Source organism: Haliotis cracherodii, unplaced genomic scaffold, assembly GCF_022045235.1.
Source record: "Haliotis cracherodii isolate W230 unplaced genomic scaffold, xgHalCrac1.p SCAF_6, whole genome shotgun sequence".
NCBI classification, from domain to species: domain Eukaryota; kingdom Metazoa; phylum Mollusca; class Gastropoda; order Lepetellida; family Haliotidae; genus Haliotis; species Haliotis cracherodii.
In genome coordinates, this window is record NW_027266319.1 from 54,618,805 (window position 1) to 54,643,938 (window position 25,134).

Here is a 25,134-nt window from a genome sequence, read left to right on the forward strand (position 1 = left end):
TGTGTAATACAGCTGTATGTTTATTAAACGGGTGATCTCTTCACGGGCAAGCAATAAAAGGCATATTGTTCAGTCCATCTATACATATGTATAATACAATAGCAGTTCTACTTGCTTCTCTGACGTCCGCGCATTTTAATAATCATTGTAGCCGAATATCTGTTCCATTGTTTGTTAACATAAAATATCAGAGAAAGAAATAACTTATATCATTCTCATTGTCCTAGAACAAATTATACTTCAGACAGGTGTTTGTTTTTGTGTCGTGTATATCGACCGTGTTAGGCAATTTTACGCAATAACCGCTCCCTTGTATTGACAGACGCTCTCTTGTCCGCGGAAGGCGCATTTGTCGTGCGAGCGAAGATGCATGTGAGGCGGTTGTTTTGTTTGTGTTTGTTGGTGATCTCGACCGTGACAGTTATTCCTGATAAAGTATGTGAGAGGGACTCGGACGGGAAATGTGTAGATGACGAAACTGAAGTGAAAGAAAAGTCCAAGTACACGAAACGTGAGTTTTAGTCAGTATCGATCATCCGTTGACGCGGCTTTGTCATGCTTCAACTCTTATCATCACCCATTTGTTTTGGTGCTATGATTGTGTGGACGTGGTATAATCTCATTGGCAGATAACGTAGAACTCGATGATAGCGTCCAGTGTATCAGTTTTGAGAATAAATGTCCTTATATGTGTCAACAAAGTTTAACGTGACTTTGGAGACTAAATTTATTACACTTCTTCGGCTCTTTATAAAAATCAAGCCAAAATTCCAAGAATATTAGTTGGATTTGATTTATCTGTATATTATTCCCTGATGCATATCCAAGGTTCTTTGCCTCTTGTGAATCTATAGACCGGTATCGGAATTATCAAGTGTGAAATCAATACAATAACCCTATCATGCCTATTGCTGCCCAAGTTCAAGAATATCTCAGATCTGCTCCTATAGTAAAATTGGGTTGTTCCTTTGTATAGTATGACACTATATTATCACAGGATCTATAATATCGCGGTATCGGTAAATCTCATTATCGGCACCTCCTGTCAACTGTCTACTTATGCAAATCTAAGCACGATATTTGATTACTTGATCGAATACAAGACTCGCGGTTTGTCACAGCTACTCGTAAGTATATACCCAGCAAACAATTCTACGTTGTGACAACGTTGACTTTTTGTTGCTACAACGTTGTGATGTTACGTTGTGGCAACGTAATTCTGTAGACTCCCAGATTTGTTGCTACAACATTGTGCGTAAACCAAAATACAACCAAATCAAGACGTCACAACATCCATTTTTTACGTTGCTACAACGTTTATCCAAAACATCGCGACAATGTAGGTATCGCATACATATGGCGACACTACAGCCATTGCAGCACGTTGTTGCAATGTCCATGTAGATTAACGCCTGTATTATTCCTCAATACCTCCCAGGCAGCCTGAAAAGTTTGTACCAATCTAGTTAAGACATCAGGTACCAATCTAGTTAAGACATCAGGTACCAAGCAATACATTCTGCAAACTGAATTCACTTTAACCCTATCCATGAAACAGCAAGTCAATTAAATGCACTCTCTTTTGGCAGAGTTTGAAATACGGCCAAGATAAAAATCTAAATGTTTTAAATTACATGTACAATTTGGTTATATAATATTTATTTTCCCAAACAATTTCAAGGCTATGTGCAAATTGTTCACAAATGTTTCAACACAATTAAAAGATATTTGATTTTCCCACGAATTTGCAAATTAAAAACCATCAAACAATAAGCCCTGCACAAATTGAAACATTTAAATTTTCTTGGCCTTACCCCATACATTCAGCATTGAGAGCAACACTGTGACAAACAGAATAGTCTATGCATCTGATGTCCTAAAATCCTTTTCCCAGCATCGAAATGACAATAGAATTCTGGTTGAGGTGACCTTTATTTATTTATTAAATGACAAGTCAGAACTTGGGCTGAGTGGCTGAGGAGCCTTTTCAGTCCTCAAATGAAAAGTGACAGGGATGATCTTCAACTGTATCCTCAGTCTCTCCTTATGCCTTGGTAACTGAATAAAAAAATGACACAAATGTTATAAAATGGCAAGGCAAGGGACATATTTCTGACATAACAAAATAATGGTTGCATTCCCCAAAATAATATTTTGATGTCTGATGTCAGTCTTTAAACTGTTAAAAAAAGTGTGAAGAAGGCACTGACAGTAATACCATGATGCTCTGGGATCATACATAGGCAGAAAAGCTTTTAGCACTGAATCATTGGTGTAACTTTATACCCCCGCCCTTTTAGATTGTGGGTATAATTAAATAAGAATCATCTTAATTTTAATTCTTGAAGATGTTTGTATATATTATTGCATCATACATACCTTTCTGTCAGTGATGTACTTTAAACAAATATGCTCCCACAATACTGTTTTCTCCACCTGAAAGAAAAACAGAAACCACAAAGTATCACGTTCTTAAATAAACCAGTACTGTATAGATAAATCACATTTACTTAGAGTATGATGTAACTGGTGGTAGTATTGGCAAATAGTTTTATCAGTCAATAGATCATCTGTAGTTATTCAAAAGCAGTAACTTTATCTTTCTGCTGTACATCACAAAAGTGATTCAAGTGAATATGTTGGCCAAGTTTCTAAAACCTTATTTGAAAAATATATACATAAATGAAAAATATATATTGCCAAATAAAATAAATAGTTCCCATATTTGAAGCATGAATGTTGAATATGAATTATGAATAGAGTCTAGAAGTGTTAACACTTTGAGGTATTTATCCTAATTAAAATTGTGATTCTTTTTTAATACTAACCTTAATATTTTTCATATTAATATGCCAGGATATTTATATATTTTCTAACATTTACAAAGATAGAAACATGGGAAAATTAACAAAATGCAATAGCTTATACAATACCAGACGATGTTGAAACAGCTCTGTAAATATTTATTGGAATTTATTTGTTACTACATTTATTAACATAATACAGTTCAATATCGGTAAATATAATTCTGTAGTATGGTAGCCTACGTGGCAACATATGGAGATCGAAAACCGAACGAATATGGTTGCTATCAATTCTATTGTATTTTTCATTGGTGCACATTGGCTACACCTATCTCACCTTAATAATCAACAAACGATGACCAACTCACTGACAATATATGGTGATATTTAACTTTTGACTATCGACTAGCTTATCATCACCAATATGACAATCCCGCAAACACCCCATTATAGCGCGCGACGAGAGACTCGTTTTACTTTTGCTCGTTTTCATTAGAAGGGAGTCGGACATAGATCTAGTTATCGGAAAATGATGAATTGATTCTTTTTTGGAAATAATAGAAATACACCATGATAAGCGCCTTGCTAAAATAAACTTTATAGACAGCACCAACAACCCGATAGTCCACATTTAGGCTACTTCAGTCAGTGCTAATTAGGCCTTTTCGGAAACAAGAAGTATGTTTCTGTCTCTTCCCGAAAATATGATTTTTCATAACATCATTGAGCGCATTAAGACTAAGGCTATAACTAGTAGCCTACAGAGAGTCGATCTGAAAATACGCTGTATAAGAGAAATCTACTAAACCTTTCCCATGGCCTGAATGAGCCACATTGTTTCACAAAAATCAAAGTCAGAAGATTGGTACATGTAAACTTTAAATAGTAATGATTTCAGAAATAACACGGAAGAATTGGCGTTAACTGTCAGTGGTCAGTAGGCGATGCATAAGTTAGGCCTATTTACAGACCTCCATGTACACGTTTACGATTGAAACCCGAACATAATATGACGGCCACAAAACGCCGCCAGACTAAATTCTGGTCAAACATATACTGCTTGCCCTTGGTAATTACCCTTGGTATCCATAAAATAATAATATGGAAAAAAGTCTTGGGCCTCCTTCACCTCTATATACATCATGTTCTGTGTATCAAATATTAATATCAACACTGACGCTCAGTGAAAGTGACCGGCAAACTGCATTCTAAACCCTGCCACTGCTGAATAATACGATACATTTAAATCATTTGACGATCTGCATGTACAGAAACATATCAACAAGCGGAGGCTGCTTCTGAAAAATTAACTAACCTCTTCCGAATTCACAGATCATCTGTCCAGTTCCAGTTGCTGCACAATCACTTGATTTTGGTTGTAATATATCCAGAGTGAGCTTGAACTAAGATGGCTGGTGACAACAAATTTTCCGCGACAATGTGACGTCATTGTGACGTCACTTCACGAGGCAACAGGCTAAACTTTTCAGCAGTCGCTCTCACGCCGCAAAAAATGGGCACCAATTGTTTTTAACTGTAATATTGCTTGTGACAACATTTAGTAGACAGATAACTTTGTTAATAGATATATATGTTTAAAAAAAAAATAAAACTAAGAGATGGTAGATCTACAAGTGGTTTCCTAAAGATCATTTACAAAAAGTGTTGTAATGTCCAAAGCACAACGTTATCACAACGTTAATTTTCAACGTTGTTGTTACGTTGTGGAATAACGTTGTCATAGAGATACGCAATTACGTTCTGGAAATTTTAGTATTAAGAGATGAAAATTCAAATGCCAAATATATAGAAAGGTAATGCATTACTGCCTTGGTATTCGGACAAATGCATGTTGATTTTGATAAAGCAGTTCTATTCCTTCATGACTATCGAGAAGCAAACTCTATAACGTTTCACCGACGTTTCAGAAACATAGTTACAAAACGTTGTGTGATGTCCAATGCACGATGTTTTCACAACGTGAATGTGCAACGTTGTTATAACGTTGTGAAATAACGTTGCATGTTGACGTTATGATAACGTTGTGACAACGTAATATCACGACGTTACCAATCCACAACCTTTCCACAACGTTGTGACAACGTCGTGTGTTAGCTGGGTATACTCGTTAACATTTTTATGATAGCTTCTGGAATGTTTTTGAAGTGGAATTTCTCCCTCCATTGAAAATTGATTAGAAAAGAGCCCATTTGTTTAGACGAAGCCCCTTGACCCAACCTAAGCCTTAGGTACTCTGATTATGCATAAAGTTAAGAAAATCAGCTTCGATCAATCCAAATTGATGTGTCCTAAAAGTTGAATAAAGGACAAGAAACATTGTGTATATGACATGTTCAATAGGTTAGTAGGTGTGCGGCATTACGTTCCATTATGAATTAACTACTGTGATAATATAGCTTATCATCTTACTGTTTTACTCTAGGGTTCCCATGGAACAGTGTTTACTAGGGAAAATTTGTCCACGCTATATTTACACACGCAATATTTGCTATGGTTGGATTTCATTACAGAGCTCTACTATGTACCTAATCATGCCATTTTGGCAATAATTCTATTTTGGCTGGCACCCTGCGAGGTGTTGTTTAACACCGCACTCAGCAATATTCCAGCTATATGACGGCGGTCCGTAAATAATCGAGTCTGGACCAGATAATCCAGTGATTAATATCATGAGCATCGATCCACGCAATTGGGATCGATGACATGCATCAACCAAGTCAGCGAGCCTGACCACCCGATCCTGTTAGTCACCTTTTATGGCAAGCATCCTGCGAGGTGATACCCTTTACATATTGTAAAGACAAATACCATCTTTAGGTGCCTTGGTAATGATTCATTATATGTTTGTTATAATGAAGTTGGTCCTTTATAAATGGTCTCTGTATTCATTGATGTAACCGATTTTTTTTATACTACAGCTGCTTTCCTAGTGGTGAATGTCGACTTCATCTTAGTAATTTCATTGGTCGGTCAATGTTCGCGAAAGGTCGTTCTGACGTGACCTGTAATGGGATGTATATATATATAGATTGACAATTTGCTTCTACAACATGTACTGATTATGTACGGTATGTTTGTGATACATGGATGTAGTGCTAATAATGTGATGCCTCGATATACACGATATCAATGTTTAATACCAGGACTTAACATAAGGGTTTTAAAATCAGACCTAAAAAAATTGTTTTTCTCCATCATCGATAATCCAGGGTATTATATATCTCCATTCTAGTAGGATTAAAACCCTTGACCCATTACCCATCATAACTTTTGGATGAGATGTAAATACGTCTATATTGTAGGGATTTATCTTGACCGGCTTAGAGGCCGATGTTCAGCCCAATGTCTGCAGCATAGGTCAATTATTAATTTCCATATTTTCAATTCATGTTAATATAGTAATAACTAAGGTTGATTGTACTTCATTGATAGGACTAATAGAAAGGAGGAGGTTTTAATGCATCATTAACAGCATTGCATTTGGGGCAGCTTCAAAATACAAAGTTAAAGTACCGTATTCGACGTAATATGTGCCAGGGCGCTCTCAAAATTAGAAATAGGGGGCACTTATTAGAATATTATTTTGGTGGAAAAAAAGAGTTGAAAGATAATTTTTTTGTGGTTTATGCTGACAGCCTGAATTGTTTATGTACAACAGATATATTTTTCTTGAATTTAATTGCCCAGAATTAAGGGTGCATATAACAAACGAGTGCGTGTCATACGCGAATAAATAAGTCTTTTGTACATTGATCAGTCGGAAGGGGTGCTAATTGGGATTTTTCACTAGCCAATATCTTTGCAAATGTCGCCTTGGGCGCTTATTACGTCGTATACGGTATTTAGATTTAGAATAAGAAAATAAGAACTTAAGAATAGCCCAAATTTGAACAAACTGGTATTATTTTCACAATTTACTTGCCAAGAGTACTCAGTTTTGAATCCACAGTAAAACCAGTATTGTGATTGTATTCAGATAAAATTAGGGTAATTAGTAATGAGACAGAAAATACGCCTTCATTGACATCTTCAGTATGTTCAAGCATCCCTGCTGGTGACTTGGTGTATGATAATTCTGTATGTACTCGTACATCACTACAGCAGTACAAGTTGCACTGTCACCAGGACAAGGCCCCTTGTGTTCACAAATATCACAAAGTAAACGTTTTACTTGCGTGGACAAAGGCTGCAATGTGTTTTGTTACACAAAGCCTACAACATGGGGATCTACTGGCCTCACCTATTTTAACGTGTCTCGGTAGGAATATTTAGTACATTGATACAGACCTGACCGAGAGGATGTGTGCGGGAAGGTCAAAGGGGGTTAAATGTCGCATTCACGATTATTGCACTTATATAGTGACAGGCGGGTTTTATGGTGCTATCCCACTGAGATACCATGTCACAGTTTAACTTTGATAACCCACTAGACACAGTAGACTGACTCCAAGCTGACCAGTCCTTGGTTTAGCTCCTTAATGCAAAGTGCCAGGCAGGGTAACACCAAGTACTATCTTATAACGTCCTTTTGGTATGAGGCGGCCGGGGATCTAACCACCAGCCTTGTGCAATTAATCAGGCGCAATTTGCAATGCAGGAAAATTCACGTAGCTGATTACGATGGTTTCCAAATTTTTAACATAATACTTATCAACAAAAGTAACGTATTTTACGTAATAAGCGCTCAGGCCGCACTCAAAATTAGAAATAGGGGGCTCCTATTAACATATAATTTTAGGGAGGAAGACAGAGTTGAAAGGTCGTAAATTTCATGGTTCAGGCTGACAGCCTGAAATGATTCAAAAGAAAAGTCTGTGCGTATTATACACGACAGATATATTTTCTAAAATTTAATGGCCCATAATTAAGGGTGCATAAAACACACGGGTGCGTATTATACACAAATAAATAAGTGTACATTGATCAATCGGAAGGGGTGCTAATTGGGATTGTTCACTAGCCAATATATTAGAAAATATCCCCATGGGCGCTTATTACAGCGGGGTGCTTATTACATCGAATACGGTATTCATATGCAATGAAAAGATTTGATTTGCTGGGCTTAGAATCTGATTTAACAACATTTTTCAAAACAGCCTACTTTTTGATAGAACCAACTAAAAGATAGAATCGGGAGCAAGATTAACATAAAAGAATTTTTTTTTTTTAATAGGGTTGATCTTGGTAAGGCAGTAATAAAAGATAAATAAAAATAAGAAATATATACTACTTAAAAGATGTTAAAGAAAACCCAATTCTTTCATGTGACTATAGTTAATCTGCTAATTTTAATCTGTCATGTTATGATGTAAGAGTCAAGTGATCTGTAACTTCTTTTGAGTAGTACATTATGTTTAGCCTAAGGAGGACAAAATATTCCAGTTTTAATTATTTCCACATTCAAGTACAGCCATGCAATAAAGAATGTCTGGGGAACATTAAACCTGGTGACACCTGGCCCCTGCGTCTACACTGACTGCAAATAGCAGCAGGAACTCGGTAATTGATCAGGTGTGGTCCAGGCAAATATCACAGCATTGTCAGACAGGCTCATTGTGACGAGGCTGGAAGTGAGAATTTGTTTCTAGTTTCATCAGATAATGAAGGTTTATTTTTTGTTTCAAAGCAGCCAACTCAAAGTGGCAAAAATATCTGGACAAGATTGATGAGGCTGTTGGGAATTATGAAGAATGTCAACAAGATGATTGCTCCTGTCATTCCAGGTGAGTGGAAAACCAGGCGGGGTGGTGGAGGGTCTAATAGCTATGGATCAAGGTTGGGTGGTCCTGTTTAGATGGGTCAAGGTCCGGGGGCAATAATTGGGGTAGTCGAATAGGGGTGGATCAAGGTTGGGTGGTCCTGTTTAGATGGGTCAAGGTCCGGGGGCCTTAATTGGGGTAATTGAATAGGGGTGGATCTAAGTTGGGTGGACCTGTTTAGATGGGTCAAGGTCCGGGGGCAATAATTGGGGTAATTGAATAGGGGTGGATCTAGGTTGGGTGGTCCTGTTTAGATGGGTCAAGGTCCAGGGGCCATAATTGGGGTAGTCGAATAGGGGTGGATCTAGGTTGGGTGGTCCTGTTTAGATGGGTCAAGTTCCCGGGTCCGTAATTAGGTTAATCTAATAGGGGTGGATCTAAGTTGGCTGGTCCTGTTTAGATGGGTCAAGTTACCGGGTCCGTAATTAGGTTAATCTAATAGGGGTGGATCTAGGTTGGGTGGTCCTGTTTAGATGGGTCAAGGTCCGGGGTCCATAATTGGGGTAATTGAATAGGGGTGGATCTAGGGTGGGTGGTCCTGTTTAGATTGGTCAAGGTCCGGGGGCTGATAATTGGGGTAATTGAATAGGGGTGGATCTAGGTTGGGTGGTCCTGTTTAGATGGGTCAAGGTCCGGGAGCCATAATTGGGGTAATCGAATAGGGGTGGATCTAGGTTGGGTGGCCCTGTTTAGATGGGTCAAGGTCCGGGGGGCCATAATTGGGGTAATCGAATAGGGGTGGATCTAGGTTGGGTGGTCCTGTTTAGATGGGTCAAGGTCCGGGGGCAATAATTGGGGTAGTCGAATAGGGGTGGATCTAGGTTGGGTGGTCCTGTTTAGATGGGTCAAGGTTAGGGAACCGTTAGTGGGGTAGTCTAATAGGGATGGATCTAGGTTAGGTGTTCTGGTTGAGATGGGTCGAGGTTGGGGGACCGTAAGTGGGGTAGTCTAATAGGGGCAGGTACAGATATTCTCATACAGGTGGGGAAGGTACACATGTTCTCACACAGGTGGGGTAGATACAGATGTCCTCACACAGGTGGGGAAGGTACAGATGTCCTCACACAGGTGGGGAAGGTACATATGTTCTCATACAGGTGGGGAAGGTACAGATGTTCTCATACAGGTGGGGAAGGTACACATGTTCTCACACAGGTGGGGTAGGTACAGATGTCCTCACACAGGTGGGGATGGTACAGATGTCCTCACACAGGTGGGGAAGGTACAGATGTTCTCATACAGGTGGGGAAGGTACAGATGTTCTCACACAGGTGGGGAAGGTACAGATGTTCTCACACAGGTGGGGAAGGTACAGATGTTCTCACACAGGTGGGGAAGGTACAGATGTTCTCAAACAGGTGGGGAAGGTACAGATGTCCTCACACAGGTGGGGTAGGTACAGATGTCCTCACACAGGTGGGGAAGGTACAGATGTTCTCATACAGGTGGGGAAGGTACACATGTTCTCACACAGGTGGGGTAGGTACAGATGTCCTCACACAGGTGGGGAAGGTACAGATGTTCTCATACAGGTGGGGAAGGTACAGATGTTCTCATACAGGTGGGGAAGGTACAGATGTTCTCACACAGGTGGGGCAGGTACAGATGTTCTCATACAGTTGGGGCAGGTACAGATGTTCTCATACAGTTGGGACAGGTACAGATGTTCTCACACAGTTTGGGTAGACACAGATGTTCTCACACAGGTGGGGTAGGTACAGATGTTCTCACACAGGTGGGGCAAGTACAGTTGTTCTCACACAGGTGGGGTAGACACAGATGTTCTCACACAGGTGGGGCAGGCACAGATGTTCTCACACAGGTGGGGCAGGCATGGATGTTCTCTTACAGGTGGGGTACATACAGATGTTCTCACACATGTAGGGTACATACAGATGTTCTCACACAGGTGGGGTAGACGCATGTTCTCACACAGGTGGGGTAGGTATAGATGTTCTCACACAGGTGGGGCAGGTACAGATGTTCTCACACAGGTGGGGTAGGTACAGATGTTCTCACTCAGGTGGGGCAGGCACAGATGTTCTCACACAGGTGGGGTAGACACAGATGTTCTCACACAGGTGGGGCAGGCACAGATGTTCTCTTACAGGTGGGGCAGGCACAGATGTTCTCTTACAGGTGGGGTAGATACAGATGTTGTCACACAGGTGGGGTAGACACAGATGTTGTCACACAGATGGGGTAGACACATGTTTTCACATAGGTGGGGTAGGTATAGATGTTCTCACACAGGTGGGGCAGGCACAGATGTTCTCTTACAGGTGGGGTAGGTACAGATAGAACCTGGTCCCGTGATGTAACATAGAAATATGACAGACACGTCTATGCCATGTTTACCCTTTACTTCTATCCATCAGTATAACTAAATGCCCTCTTGTGATAGGATTCAGTGATGTTCGGCATTAGGCTTGAATCCAAGGGTGTAATGTAGGTCTGTGGTAGGCATGTCAGTCACCTTGTGAGTGGCTGGAAGTGACCCAACTTTGTGACCTAGGTCCATCAAGATCCCCAACTATTTAGCCAGCCTTTGTTTGATGTTGACTCAGCCATGCTGACCCATAGATCAATTGCCACCTACAGTCCAAGTTGAATACAGCCTCTGTGACCCACATATTCGGCATTGATTTGGGTAATGGTTAGTTTTGAGGAAAATGTAACTGTATGTGACATCGCACTCCTCGGATAGCTCCTGTCCTGCTCGGTGAAGAAAGGGGTCGTCCAATGTTTGTGAAGGAGGCTAGGAGTCAGTGTGTGGCAGTTTACTCACACAACTCATCTTGGTTTTCTTCATCTAATTTAAACAGTTCAAATCGTAATTCTCCGAGGAACTTCGAGAATGCCAAGCTCTTTCTGCTAACAATAAAATGACAGCTAACAATAGACAATGTCAATTTGAGTTTTGTGTATTCTCAAATGTTGTTGGTTAGGAAATGACAACTGACTGCAGATACTGTGCTTGGTTTAAAGATTTGTGTCCAAAGGGTTAAGTGAGAAAAATATATTGTGAGAATATAGTTTCCTGGAGAGATCTTTTATGTGTGGATTAAGACTTGTTTTTTTCAACAGTAGTGTTGTTGTGTTGTTGTTTTTTATTGATCTTAAATATTGTTTTTTGGGTGATTGTTGGGTTTGTGTTTTTTGTTGTTGTTGTGTTTTTGGGGGGAGGGGGGATCCAATGTAGCCTGCAATTTCTTTCCCTTCACATGTGCACTGCTTTACTGCACATCTCATATTATGGTCATGATGGCAAAAGGAGTTTGTTGTCTTGTTTATGGATGCAGGCCCTTTCCCAGATACATGGTACACAACTGTTTATTTGGTTACATGCTAGTTTGAACAATCAAAAATAAAACCACCACCCTCCCTCACTATATTTTCAAAAGTCATTGCCTGAGAGCCATTTCTTTAATTTTTTAAAGCCTAAGATGGAAGATTTAAGTCACAAACGAATACACAAGGATGGAATTACTCATGATGTACTAATTAACTATGAATTTTGAAAACCATTTGACGGTTCAAAATAAGCACGAGCATGCTAGTCTGAGATTAGGCAACATTTTTTTTGTTACTTGGTTTACAGGTACGCCGCTCTTTCAAATTCCAAATTCCAAATGTTAAAAATAAAATAAAAATAAAAATCACTCCTTTTTTTATTATCGCCGATTTTTGCTTTAAGAAAAGATGTAAAAAGTTCCTCCCCAAAAGAAAAGATTTCATTTGCTACGCGAGTGTAAACCAAAGGGAAGTCACTCTGATATTTCTTGCTGGGATCCATCAAAGCTTCTCAACGCAACCAGTTTCATCTTCGCCCATATTGTAATATTGCCATTTGTGCACAGGATATTATAAAATGTTCTTGAAAAATTGAGTTATTATACTTTTGTTACTCCAGAATATTTTTTGTCATACCTACCTAAAGTTTGTGGACAAAATTCAAGTAAAAGATTCTGAGAGGCTTTTTTTTTTCTTTTTCTTTTTAAATTGTCTTACCTCACGTTTGTAATGAATTTGAAATCCGTAAACCAAGAAATAAAAAAAGTTTTGCCTTAGGACGATTCAGGAAGGAAGGACTAGTGACTCTTCTTTATTGACTACAACTACCATTGTACAGATGGCAACTCTGTAGCGGTTATTTTTGCGGACTGGTAAAAATTCACATTTGTGCTGATTTCAGTGTAATCGATGAAGACCTGTTGCCGTGGAAAGATGGCATCACAAGGAAGCTGTTTGAGGAGTCAATGGAGAGGGGTGTTCATTACCAGATTATCAACCACAAGCTGTACCGAGAGGACGGGTGTATGTTCCCCTTCCGGTGAGTCAGAACAGCTGTTGTAGTCTGGGTGAGTCAGAACAGATGTTGTAGTTTGGGTGAGTCAGAACAGATGTTGTAGTCTGGGTGAGTCAGAACAGATGTTGTAGTCTGGGTGAGTCAGAACAGATGTTGTAGTCTGGGTGAGTCAGAACAGGTGTTGTAGTCTGGGTGAGTCAGAACAGATGTTGTAGTCTGGGTGAGTCAGAACAGATGTTGCAGTTTGGGTGAGTCAGAACAGATGTTGTAGTCTGGGTGAGTCAGAACAGGTGTTGTAGTCTGGGTGAGTCAGAACAGCTGTTGCAGTTTGGGTGAGCCAGAACAGCTGTTGTAGTCTGGGTGAGTCAGAACAGCTGTTGTAGTCTGGGTGAGTCAGAACAGATGTTGTAGTCTGGGTGAGTCAGAACAGCTGTTGTAGTCTGGGTGAGTCAGAACAGCTGTTGTAGTCTGGGTGAGTCAGAACAGATGTTGTAGTCTGGGTGAGTCAGAACAGATGTTGTTGTCTGGGTGAGTCAGAACAGCTGTTGTAGTCTGGGTGAGTCAGAACAGATGTTGTAGTCTGGGTGAGTCAAAACAGATGTTGTAGTCTGGGTGAGTCAGAACAGCTGTTGTAGTCTGGGTGAGTCAGAACAGATGTTGTAGTCTGGGTGAGTCAGAACAGATGTTGTAGTCTGGGTGAGTCAGAACAGATGTTGTAGTCTGGGTGAGTCAGAACAGATGTTGTTGTCTGGGTGAGTCAGAACAGATGTTGTAGTCTGGGTGAGCCAGAACAGATGTTGTAGTCCGGGTGAGTCAGAACAGATGTTGTAGTCTGGGTGAGTCAGAACAGATGTTGTAGTCTGGGTGAGTCAGAAGAGATGTTGTAGTTCCAGAGAGTCACTATTGTTGTCCCCCTGATGAAGGACACAGGCTGTTGTAGTTCTGACCTGTGTTACTTCAACGTCTGACCCCTGTCACTTGGTCTGTGACTTGTGTTATTTGTGTTAAACGCGTTATATGTGTTACGGGGGCAAGGATTAATCAGTTGATTATATCCACAATTCACTGTGCAGAATTGCATCCCTTGGGCACACTAGCATCCTATGATCGTGGGTTCAAATGTCAGTTCGTCCCAAATATGTTTTTAGGTTTGTCAACACCATACACATGCTTGTCGGTTTCACCAAAGATTTACACGTCTGAGACCTGCATAACTTTGGGGACCGCCTCCATGGTCTAGTGGTAGAGCGTCCGCCCAGAGAGCGGCAGGTCCGGTAGTCCATCCCCAGCCATGTCATACCAAAAGACAAAAGTCTAACACTCAGCATTAAGGGGCTAAAGCAAGGACAGGTTGGCTCGGTGTCAGTATACTGTGTCTGAGTGGGGTATTCCTGTTAAACTGCGGCATGGTATCTCAGTGAGCTAGCACTATAAATCGGCATCAGTCCGGACTTGTACAAGCAGCCACACACACACACATGCATGCCAATTGCTATATAAGTGCAATAATCCTGGAGGTGACATTAAACCCCATTTCACCTCACCTCACCTTGGGCTTTCCTGCCACATCAAGTTAAGACGCCATGATATAACTGGAATACTTTACAAAGCATGTTCAGCTCACTCACTCACTCACTCACTCACTCACTCACTCACTCACTCGCTGTAATACTTTACAAAGCGTGTTCAGCTCACTCACTCACTCACTCACTGGAATACTGTACCAAGCGTGTTCAGCTCACTCACTCACTCACTGGAATACTGTACCAAGCGTGTTCAGCTCACTCACTCACTCACTGGAATACTGTACCAAGCGATGTTAAGCTCACTTGCTCACTCACTCACTCACTCACTCACTCGCTATATGTACTTCCTCTGTTCCTCGTCACACAGATGCAGCGGCGTTGAATACTTCATCCTGGGGCTGATCAAGAAGCTGCCGGACATGGAGCTGGTGGTCAACACCCGGGATTGGCCACAGTCTCCCGTTTACCACTCCCCCAAACCCATCTTCTCCTTCAGCAAAGTAGTGAGTCTGCACAGTTCTCCCTGAATACAAGATCAGCACTTATAAACTTTCTGTCTAAACTATAGCAGCGATCATAATTACAAGTAGTCCCCCCTACCATGTATCCAACATCTTTAGTGGTAAGAGTAGGGAGAGTGTAACGTATATTTCAAGACATTCCACATCAGCCGTCGTCTAAGGCAGTGCAATTTGCTTTAAAGAGTTGCATCCTTTGGACACACCAGAAAACAATGATCGCGAGTTCGAATCCCGGTTCACCCAGATTATGTTCCTAGGTTTGTCAGCACCATACTTTTGCTCGTGGGTTTCACCAAACTGGTAAACCTCAGACCTGCATCACTTCGGGCTTTCCTTCCACACTAAGCTGACACACCATGATATAACTGGAATACTGTTCAAAGCGGCGTTAAACACAATTCACTCACTCACTCCACATCAACATTTTCTTAAATCGATCGATGCTTATAATATTAATCACTGGTTTGTCTGGTCCAGATTCGATTATTTACAGGCCGCCATCATATAGCTGGAATATTGCTGAGTGCGGCCTTAAACAACAAACCAATCAACCAATCAATCAATGTTGTGGATAACTTATATGAGGCAGTCCCAAGTTGATGTGCGCATTCAAATTATTTTATATGGCTGGCAATCTCAACCTGCGTGAAGGAGGGGAGTTGGTCGTGAGTCCACTGAAATGATTTATTGCATAGGTAACACTGAATACAGACAAGATTCCTGGGCCAAGTTGTACAAAGTGATTGTAGCAATATTAAGGATGGGAATTGGATGTTTAAAGTGTATCGCAATATTCTGCAATGCACATGGCCGTATTGTGATACGTATCACCATATATTGTATGATTAATAATTTTGAATTCAGCAGCAATCTGATACATTAGGAATCAACTGAAGTTCATAAATGGAACAAAACAAGATGCTGGTTCAACATGATGTTCACTCAGTCAATAAATATGCAGCCATCTTTGTGACCCGGATGCATGCTGCTGTGCAGCGAATGCATTTGGCAGGAAAATAACATTAAAACTCGCGATTTGACATCACCCGATATATCAAGCATGAACAAGAGACATCAGAAAGATGACATATCCCCCCGGCAGCTGTCTGTAAAGTAACCACAAGTAAATGTGCAATACTGTATGTAATGAGTCAAGAGTTGAATGTTCTTGAAGAAGCATACATTGTTTACCCACTAAAGATCCACCATGGTCGCATCCATATGAAATAGAAAGTAAAACAAGTGTGTTTCTGTGGGTTTTTTTTATGCAAACAAATGACAAATTACAAGAAACAATAACTATATCCCCCACCCATCTATATCCCCCACCCATTTTAACACGTTATGGTCCCAAACCAGGTGACTGACCCAACATTTCTCTTAGCCCATGTCAAAATAGCTGCAATGGAAATTCTAAAATAAGTTCAGTATGTGCTGTATATATAGTGAATATCCATAAGTGAACCCACCCTATATTAAAACTTTATTAAAAATCTAACTTGTTGCCATGGAAACATAAACAATAAAAATTTCTATAATTCCTAAATAGCAAAAGGCACCACTTCAGTATGTGACTGAGAGATTTGCCAAGTTTCGATCAAATACACTGAATGGTTTTCGAGTTCTGCCCCAGAAAAGGAAATGACTACGGATGAAAAGACTGGCTGATCGCTATATTCCCCGCATTATAGGGGGGGGGGGGGGGGGGGGGGGATAAAAAATGATTTTGTGATATGTATCATGGAAAGAATGAACTTCAATTTACCGATATATACCGATAATACCTCACACCCTTAAGTAATATGAACATTGTTAGGCTATGTTACTTCCGATTCAGTTGCCTCCCCTTTCACATGTTTTGGTAATCCCTCAGCGTTCAGACAACTGGGACATCATGTATCCAGCGTGGACGTTCTGGGAAGGAGGCCCCGCTGTGTGGCCAATATACCCCACGGGACTGGGGCGCTGGGATCAACAAAGGGAGATAATTCCAAGGTAGGAATTAGTAAAATTAAAGGGAAACAACACTCCAACTTTAAAAGTATGGAAATATAGATGGGCTTTTTCTCCCCAGATTCAAAAATTGCTTATTATGGACTATAATTTTGACTGATATGACTTGAGTTTGGCACTATTCTCCCTACGCTGCGCAAAGTGACACCTATCGGAGGATTGAAGAATGAGAAGCTGTATTTCATAAGAAAGGATATACAACATCGCTGTCAATTAGTTCCTCTAATTGCCCCATCACTGGTCCGAAGCCCAGTGTGTTGGGTCACTATTTGGCATCTGGTGATTATTGGGGCTAATTAAAATGGCGACGGCTAGACCACTAATAGTTCTAGTGTTGTTTCCCTTTAAGGTCAGTGACTAATGAATGTTAGAGAGAGACAGTAGCTGCCTGTATGGTGTCATGTGGTAGGTAGATAGGTCAGTTTCAAGTTAGCCTTGACGAATAACTTTCAACACTAATTCAAGAAGGGCAGATAATCAGTTGTTTCCGAGTTGCGAGTAAGTTATTTTTTATATATTACTCTAAAGAAGCTATGGACCACCCAATTCTTTCATATTAGTTTAAAAAAAATAATAGTCTCGGTTCTCAGGCACCTCCGGCATCATCATAAAGTTCGCCGCACGTTTCGTTTTTATTTCCATTTTAAAAAAAAAAAAAAAAAAATCCATAAAAAATCCAAGCTCAATGATAGTCAAATACTGTATTCCAGTATTATACTCATCAAGGAATACATTTATGTAGGAGGCCCTTTCCCAGGTCGATTGCACACAACTGTTTATTTGGTTACATACTAGTATGTGAAGATCCGGGGTACAATAGGTCTTCAGCAACCCATGCGTGCCGTAAAAGGCAACTATGCTTGTTGTAAAAGGTGGCTAACGGGATCGGGTAGTCAGGCACGCTGACTTGGTTGATGCATGTCATTGATCCCAATTGCGTGGATCAATGCTCATGATATTAATCACTGGATTGTCTGGTCCAGACTCGATTTTTTACAGACCTATGTCATATAGCTGGAATATTGCTGAGTGTGGCGTTAAACAACCAACCAACATACTAGTATGAATAACCCCCAAACAAAAAACACTGCCTGCCCACACTAAATGTTCAGAGGCCATTGCCTGAGAAGCAATTCTTATATTTTTTTAAGCCTGATATAGCTAGTTTGTCATGACGTTGTAATCACTTTTTGATTCCAGAGAGGCTGACAAGTGGCCCTGGGACAAGAAGCACAATGTTGCATTTTTCCGTGGTTCGAGGACGAGTAACGAGCGGGACCCTCTGGTGCTACTTTCCAGGAAACAGCCAGACCTGGTCAACGCTGAATACACAAAGAACCAGGCCTGGAAATCAGATGCGGTAAGCAATGTATCCAGGTGGGTCACACTATTATCAGCCAATCAGGAAACAAAGATCTGATTATGGGTGTGGCTTTTTTGTGGGGTTGGATGTTTCATGGAAACATAATAAAATTGATTGTTTGGTTAGCAAATCAAATGACATGGAATCATTTGTAAATTATTTTTTGAATGTTGTATTTGGTTGTTTTAAGGATACACTACACCGGCCACCTGCTGCTGAGATAAAACTGGAGGATCACTGTAAATATAAGTAAGTAACTTATTGTATTGTTCAATATATGTTAAACCAACCACTGGAGGATCACTGTAAATATAAGTAAGTAACTTAATGTATTGTTCAATATGTGTTAAACCAACCACTGGAGGATCACTGTAAATATAAGTAAGTAACTTAATGTATTGTTCAATATGTGTTAAACCCACCACTGGAGGACCACTGTAAATATAAGTAAGTAACTTATTGTATTGTTAATTATGTGTTAAACCCATCACTGGAGGACCACTGTAAATATAAGTAAGTAACTTATTGTATTCTTCAATATGTGATAAACCCACCACTTGAGCCTCACTGTAAATATAAGAAAGGGCCTTGTTGTATTGTTCAATATGTGGTCAACATTATCGTCAAATCCTTGTCCTACATACATATCCTCATAACATCCCAGCTGTCTGTGCCTTATGGTTTCTGAGAAGATTCCTTTTTGATTTTCCAAGTTTGACTATTCACCATTTTTTTGTTTTTTTCTTCTGTTTTATTATTTATCTGAGATAATCAATTTGAGTTCTGTTTTGCATTTCTAAGATGGTGAATTCTACTATTCTAGGATTATTCATTCTACTGTTCTAAGATTATTCATTCTACTATTCTAGGGTTACTCATTCTACTATTCTAGGATTATGTATTCTGCTTTTCAATGATTATTCATACTACTATTCTAGTATTATCTATTCTACTATTCTAGGGTTACTCATTCTACTATTCTAGGATTATTCATTCTACTGTTTATTCTACTATTCTAGAATTATTCATTCTACTGTTCTAAGATTATTCATACTACTATTCTAGGATTATTCATTCTACTATTCTAGGATTATTCATTCTACTATTCTAGGATTATTCATTCTACTATTCTAGGATTATGTATTCTGCTTTTCAATGATTATTTATTCTACTATTCTTGGATTACTCATTTTACTTTCCTAGGGTTATTTATTCTGCTTTTCAAGGATTATTCATTCTAATATTCAAAGATTATTCTTTGCATATTCGTCCATCTATTCTAGCTGTATTAATTATACTACTTTTCTATCCAGATATCTCTTCAATTTCCGGGGTGTAGCTGCCAGTTTCCGTTTCAAGCACCTGTTCTTGTGTGACTCGCTGGTGTTCCATGTGGGTGAGGCCTGGCAAGAGTTCTTCTACCCCGCCATGAAGCCGTGGGTCCACTACATCCCTGTCAACCAGAACCTAGACAATGTCAAGTGAGTTGCTTCCTCTCATGCTGCATCAGTTGACTGTTCTGTCACCTTTTGATGATGTTCATTGATTCATAGAGAGATTGTAAAGATCTGGATTAGCAGTGATCTTCAGTACCATGCTTGCCGTAAAAGGCGACTATGCTTGTCGTAAGAGGGATCAGGTGGTTAGGCTCAGTGACCTGGTTGATGCATGTCATTGTATCCAAATTGTGTAGATCAATGCTCATGATGTCAATCACTGGATTGTTTCATCCAGACTCGATTATTAACAGACTGTAGTAAAAAAAAAATCCAAAAAAAAAATTGTTAAGAACTACTATCAATATTGGACGAGAAGAAGATGTGTCAGTTTGATACCAACACAGCACTCTCCAACCCAGAGTTCCTTGCCGTCAACCTAGTACTGTACATCTGCCACAGGCCAGTGAGATATGATGATTCACCTTCCACTGTCCATACAACAAATGACACACGTTTTTCACCTATATCATTTTAAAAAATCTACATATTTTGACAGAAACATATGTCATTAAATGATTAAGTTTCAGTAAGAAAAAAATCCAAAGATCCTAAACCCTGAAAATTATTTCCATTTCCGTAGTTTCTTTTGTTTACGTCAGCTCTATGTGCTGTCATCGAAGCCTTATAGAGCTCTAGCGATACGGTTACTTCAGTGTGTAAAGCTATACTGACAGGCTCCTCACTGTCACGGGCGAAAACAATATGCAAAATGCACTGGAAGGCTTCCATTAGCCCAGTCTGCTCTGATACAGCGTTTTTGTATACAAACAGGAGAAAAGTCATCTGATGTTCTCATTAGCCTGTAGCAGTGGTGTAAGGTCATCACTGTATCGGAGTCTGACCAACACAGTTGTGAGATTGCACATATTTTTTTCTTTGAACAAAATTAGGGACTGAGGGCGGGGATCTCTCTTTTTTTTAGGGGGGGGCACGGGTGGCCCAGTCGTCTAAGGTGCCGCGATTCGCTGTGCAGAGTTGCATCCTTTGGGCATGCCAGAAAACTATGATTGTGGCTGTTCTATTACCCTGATTATGTTTCTAGGTATGCCGGGTGGTCGGGAAGCCTAGTGGTTTAAGCGTTGGCTCGTCACGCTGAAGACCCAAGTTCGATTCCCGACATGGGTACAATGTGTGACAACCATTTCTGGTGTCCCCCGCCGTGATATTGCTGGAATATTGCTAAAAGTGGCGTAAAATCAAACTCACTCACTCACTCACTCTAGGTATGTCAGCACCATACCAGTGCTCGTGGGTTTCACTAAAGTGGTAAACGTCTGGGACCTGCATCACTTCAGGCTTTCCTCCAGCATTAAGCTGATGCGCCGCGATATAACTGGAATACTGTTAAAAGCGGCGTTAAACCCAACTCACTCACTCACTCACTCACTCACTCACTGTTTTGGGGGGTGATTTTCAGAATTACTTGTTTAAGAAATGCTCCAAAAGAATAAGTGTTCAGTGGACATGCTGGATGTCATAAAAAATGTTCGGGTTTTCGGGTATATCATGAAGTGGTGATAAAAAATATTATCTGCCCAAAATCTATGGCTTCCCAACCCTACCAAAAATGGCGTGAAGAGGAAACACAAACCACCCCATGCTGTATAATCTGTGAATGAATTTTGCACCAAATTCATATGTACATGTATATTTCTTTTCCAGAGAGCTGATTATGTTTGCTAAAGAGAATGACGATGCTGTGAAACACATTGCTGAGAGGTGAGCGTTTCTGTGGGCTGTGTGTTCATGTGTCAATCCACATTTTCATTGCACAGCTCTTTTAGATTTGGGAAAAGCAGGAAATGACCTGTGTTTATTATTATTTGCTATCTTTTATTGAGGCTAGGGGTCCATGGGTTGACCTGTGTGTATCTGTTTTTGAGCGAATGAGTGAGTTTGGTTTTATGCCGCTTTTGGCAATATTGGGCTTCACACATTGTACCCATGTTGGGAATCTAACCTGGGTCTTCGACGTGACAAACGAACGCTTTAACCACTAGGCTACTCGACCACCCCTCTGTTATTGAGACGAGTGGTAGACCCGTGTCTATCTGTTATTGACAGCGGCCCAGTCATCTGAGGCGTCTCAATTTGCTGAGCAGAATTGCCTTCCTTGGATGTGTCAGAAATATCTCATAGTGGGTTTCAGTCTCGGTTTAACCCGGTTATGTTTCTAGGTCTGTCAGCACCCGTGCTCATGGGTTTTACCAGAATGGTAGACTAACATATAGTCTCTGAAATGAACATATCGTACAGAAAAAAAATGTTCAGTTATCTTAATAAAAATATAATAAAAAGGGAGCCGAGTGATTCTCTTCATTTTCAGATACTGCAGTAATCTAGACTTGCCAAACATTATAGACTTGCATGGGCTGTAGTTGATATATTTGTATCAGGGTCTGTAAGACAGACTATCAAAGTGGTAAACGTCTGAGACCTGCATCACTTTGGACTTTCCTCCCACATTAAGCTGACATGCCACGATATAACTGGAATACTATTCAAAGCGGTGTTGAACCCAACACACTCACTATCATCGAGACCAGGGTTTCAGGGATTGATCTACCGGTATATTTGGCTAAGTCTGGCTGTCTGCAATTTACAAGACTGGAATTTATCTGATATCTAAACACTGGCAATACACAGAGCGGATGTTTTGTTTCAGAGGGCGGAGGTTTGTGTGGGATCACCTGCGGATGGAGGATGTGTCGTGCTACTGGGAGAAGCTCCTCAAGAAGTACAGCAAGCTGCTCAAGTTTAAACCACAGAGGAACAAAGCTTATAAACAGCTCAAGCTCAAGTCATCATGATACACACATAACATTAGGCACACAAACAATACAATCTCATTAACATCAGATCTCAGTTCTCGCTACCGCTAAACAAAGATCTGAGGACATCCCAATACAGGTCACGTCAGACCCCCCTTGCGCGAAATTTGATCGACCAATGGAATGTTCAATCAGAAGGCAGCTTTCTCGTGCTTTATGGCACTAATTTCAAATTGGCGACTACGCTTCGAATCATATTTTGACAAATTCTCGATTGCAAATTTGAAACCTGAACAAAAGAACATTCTGGAATGGCTAATAGATAACCCGTAACTATCGTTCAGAGTTAAAGTTTTCGAGGTTGCATGATTAGAAATCTCATTCCGACTGTCACTTTCATAATCTGGTAAGCGATGCTCTGATTGGTCGGAAGAAAGGTCGTTCTGACATGACCCCTAATGGGATGTCCTAAGATCTTGGTTTAGCGGTAACGAGAACTGAGGTCTGATTTTAATAAGATTGACAAACAATAGCGGGATTCTTATACCAATTTATGGCATGACCATTGAATTTTGACAAACCTAATGATTATACTGACATTCTTACAGAAAACAGGATATGTGGGAACTTCTGAGACTTATTTGCTTCTGATAAATATGAAATATGACCCCGTGAAGATCCTGGTAGGGTTGGTCTTCAGCACCTATGCTTGCTGTAAGAGATGAGTACAGGATCAGGTGGTCAGGCTTGCAGACTTGGTAGATGCATATCATCATATTCCAATTGCGTGGATCGATGATCATGATTTCAGTCAAAGATTATTACACCCCGCCGTCATATGGCTGGAATATTGCTGAGTGCGGCGTTAAACAACAAACAAACAAAATCTGAAAAACAAAATATATGTTTTGGACGTTAATGATTGTTACTGATGATGTGTTTTGGGATACCTAATGGGGAAGTATTTACTAGGGCTGTTACGATTCACTCGCGTATTTTGTGAATCGAACCATATCCATTCATGAATTGGATTCGTTATTTGTGGCCACCAGAATTGAATATTTATGAATATGCAGTCATGTGCATTTACATACCCTGTACCTAAAAATATCAATAAGAACATTATAAGCATAGATTTCTTCAAAGACAACACTCTTATAATATTTAGTTTGACAATATTGTGGTCATTGTCGCGGTTGAGCAGATACTAGTACCTGGATAGGTGAAGTATATAAACGTTTAATATATTAATAGTTAACAAACCATGTCAAATAGTTTATGTTGTTATTGTTTCACTGAATATAGCAAATAATGCATCAACTGCTGACTTGTTATTGTATTCATGAATTAATATTCGTATTCGTTACCCTATATTCCTGATACGAATCGTATTCGCCTAATTGTGTACTGGTTGCAGCCCTGGTATTTTCAGTTCACTATTGTGAAGAAATCTTTTGTGTGAGTGAATGTTTCAGTGGCCAGTCCCCAGGGGGGTTCCTGGGTGAGATTAGGTCCCCAGCAAACTACACTTGTAAGAGGCGACAAAATGGACGGGATGGTCAGACTCGGTGTCTTGGTTGATTGCATGTCATCATAGCTCAATGGCGTGGATTAATGTTCACAATAACAATCACTGGATGGTCTTGTCCTGACTCGATTATTTCAAGGCAGTCGTCATATAGCTGGAATATTGTTGATTGTGGCGTTAAACAACAAACAACAAAACAAACTCTGTGGCAAGTAGGTGTATGTTGATGTGATCTGTTGTCTTGTTTTGTATCTCTCAACAGCCAGTAGGAGTTTTAATCTACCATGCTGACATTAACCAGCACTATTGGAACAAAGCAGTTTACTGTAATTCTTTGTTTCATTTTAATTCATGTGTACTGGGAAGTACTTTGGATAGACAGTACTTAGTGGGGCTTCAGAGTCAATCTTGTTAAACTTGATCGTTTGCTCCAATACAATACCTCTCTGTGTGTGAATAGACGGCCCATCTGTGAAGGGTTGTCACATCTTCATGGGCGACTATTAAATGATTGGTCCCTTACTTGACCCAACTGAGCTCAATAATGATTCATTCCAGTGTGAACAGGGCAGGGATTTATCTAGGACTCCAAACTATGTGCCCTCCGCAGGCGACTTGGGGGAAAAAATCATTATTTTGCTTTTGGGATTCTAGTACTTATCTTTTTTTAAATTAAGAGTTGTTATACCAATGTATTCACAGCATTGCGTTCAATGCAGTAATCTACAACTAAGCATCTTTAGCATGTTTAAAGAACCCGTAAAGATCCAGGGTAGAATAGGTTTTCAGCAACCCAAGCTTGCAAAAAAAAGAAACTATGCTTGTCGTTAGAGGTGACTAATGGGATCGGGTGGTCAGGCTCGCTGACTTGGTTGAAGCATGTCATCGAACCCAATTGCGTGGATTGATACTCATGATATCAATCACTGGATTGTCTGGTCCAGACTCGATTATTTACAGACCGCCGTCATATAGCTGGAATATTGCTGAGTGCGGCGTTAAACAACAACCCAACCAACT

The 25,134-nt window shown here is 40.2% G+C and overlaps 1 protein-coding gene across 2 annotated transcripts; it reads left to right on the forward strand.

Moving 5' to 3' along the window:
* The first annotated feature begins 323 nt into the window (after positions 1 to 323).
* Positions 324 to 22,680, forward strand: LOC139445778 (protein O-glucosyltransferase 1-like). Of its 2 annotated transcripts, none has more exons than XM_071226992.1 (10): positions 324 to 511; positions 8,452 to 8,548; positions 12,780 to 12,917; positions 14,787 to 14,922; positions 16,814 to 16,935; positions 18,154 to 18,313; positions 18,507 to 18,565; positions 19,630 to 19,797; positions 21,478 to 21,534; positions 22,481 to 22,680. In XM_071226992.1, exons 1-10 carry the CDS (start codon positions 367 to 369, stop codon positions 22,623 to 22,625), a joined length of 1,227 nt encoding a protein of 408 aa, XP_071083093.1. In that variant the 5' UTR covers positions 324 to 366; the 3' UTR covers positions 22,626 to 22,680. The 2 variants fall into 2 exon arrangements, with proteins under 2 accessions (XP_071083093.1, XP_071083094.1); XM_071226993.1 differs by having other exon boundaries at positions 8,455 to 8,548.
* Positions 22,681 to 25,134: the final 2,454 nt, after the last annotated feature.

Coding starts and splice junctions, on each gene's coding strand:
- LOC139445778 (XM_071226992.1), top strand. CDS start 367: ATGCATGTGAGGCGGTTGTTTTGTTTGTGTTTGTTGGTGATCTCGACC. Junction 16,936..18,153: donor CAAAGGGAGATAATTCCAAG/GTAGGAATTAGT, acceptor TTTTGATTCCAG/AGAGGCTGACAAGTGGCCCT. Junction 18,566..19,629: donor GAGGATCACTGTAAATATAA/GTAAGTAACTTA, acceptor TTTTCTATCCAG/ATATCTCTTCAATTTCCGGG.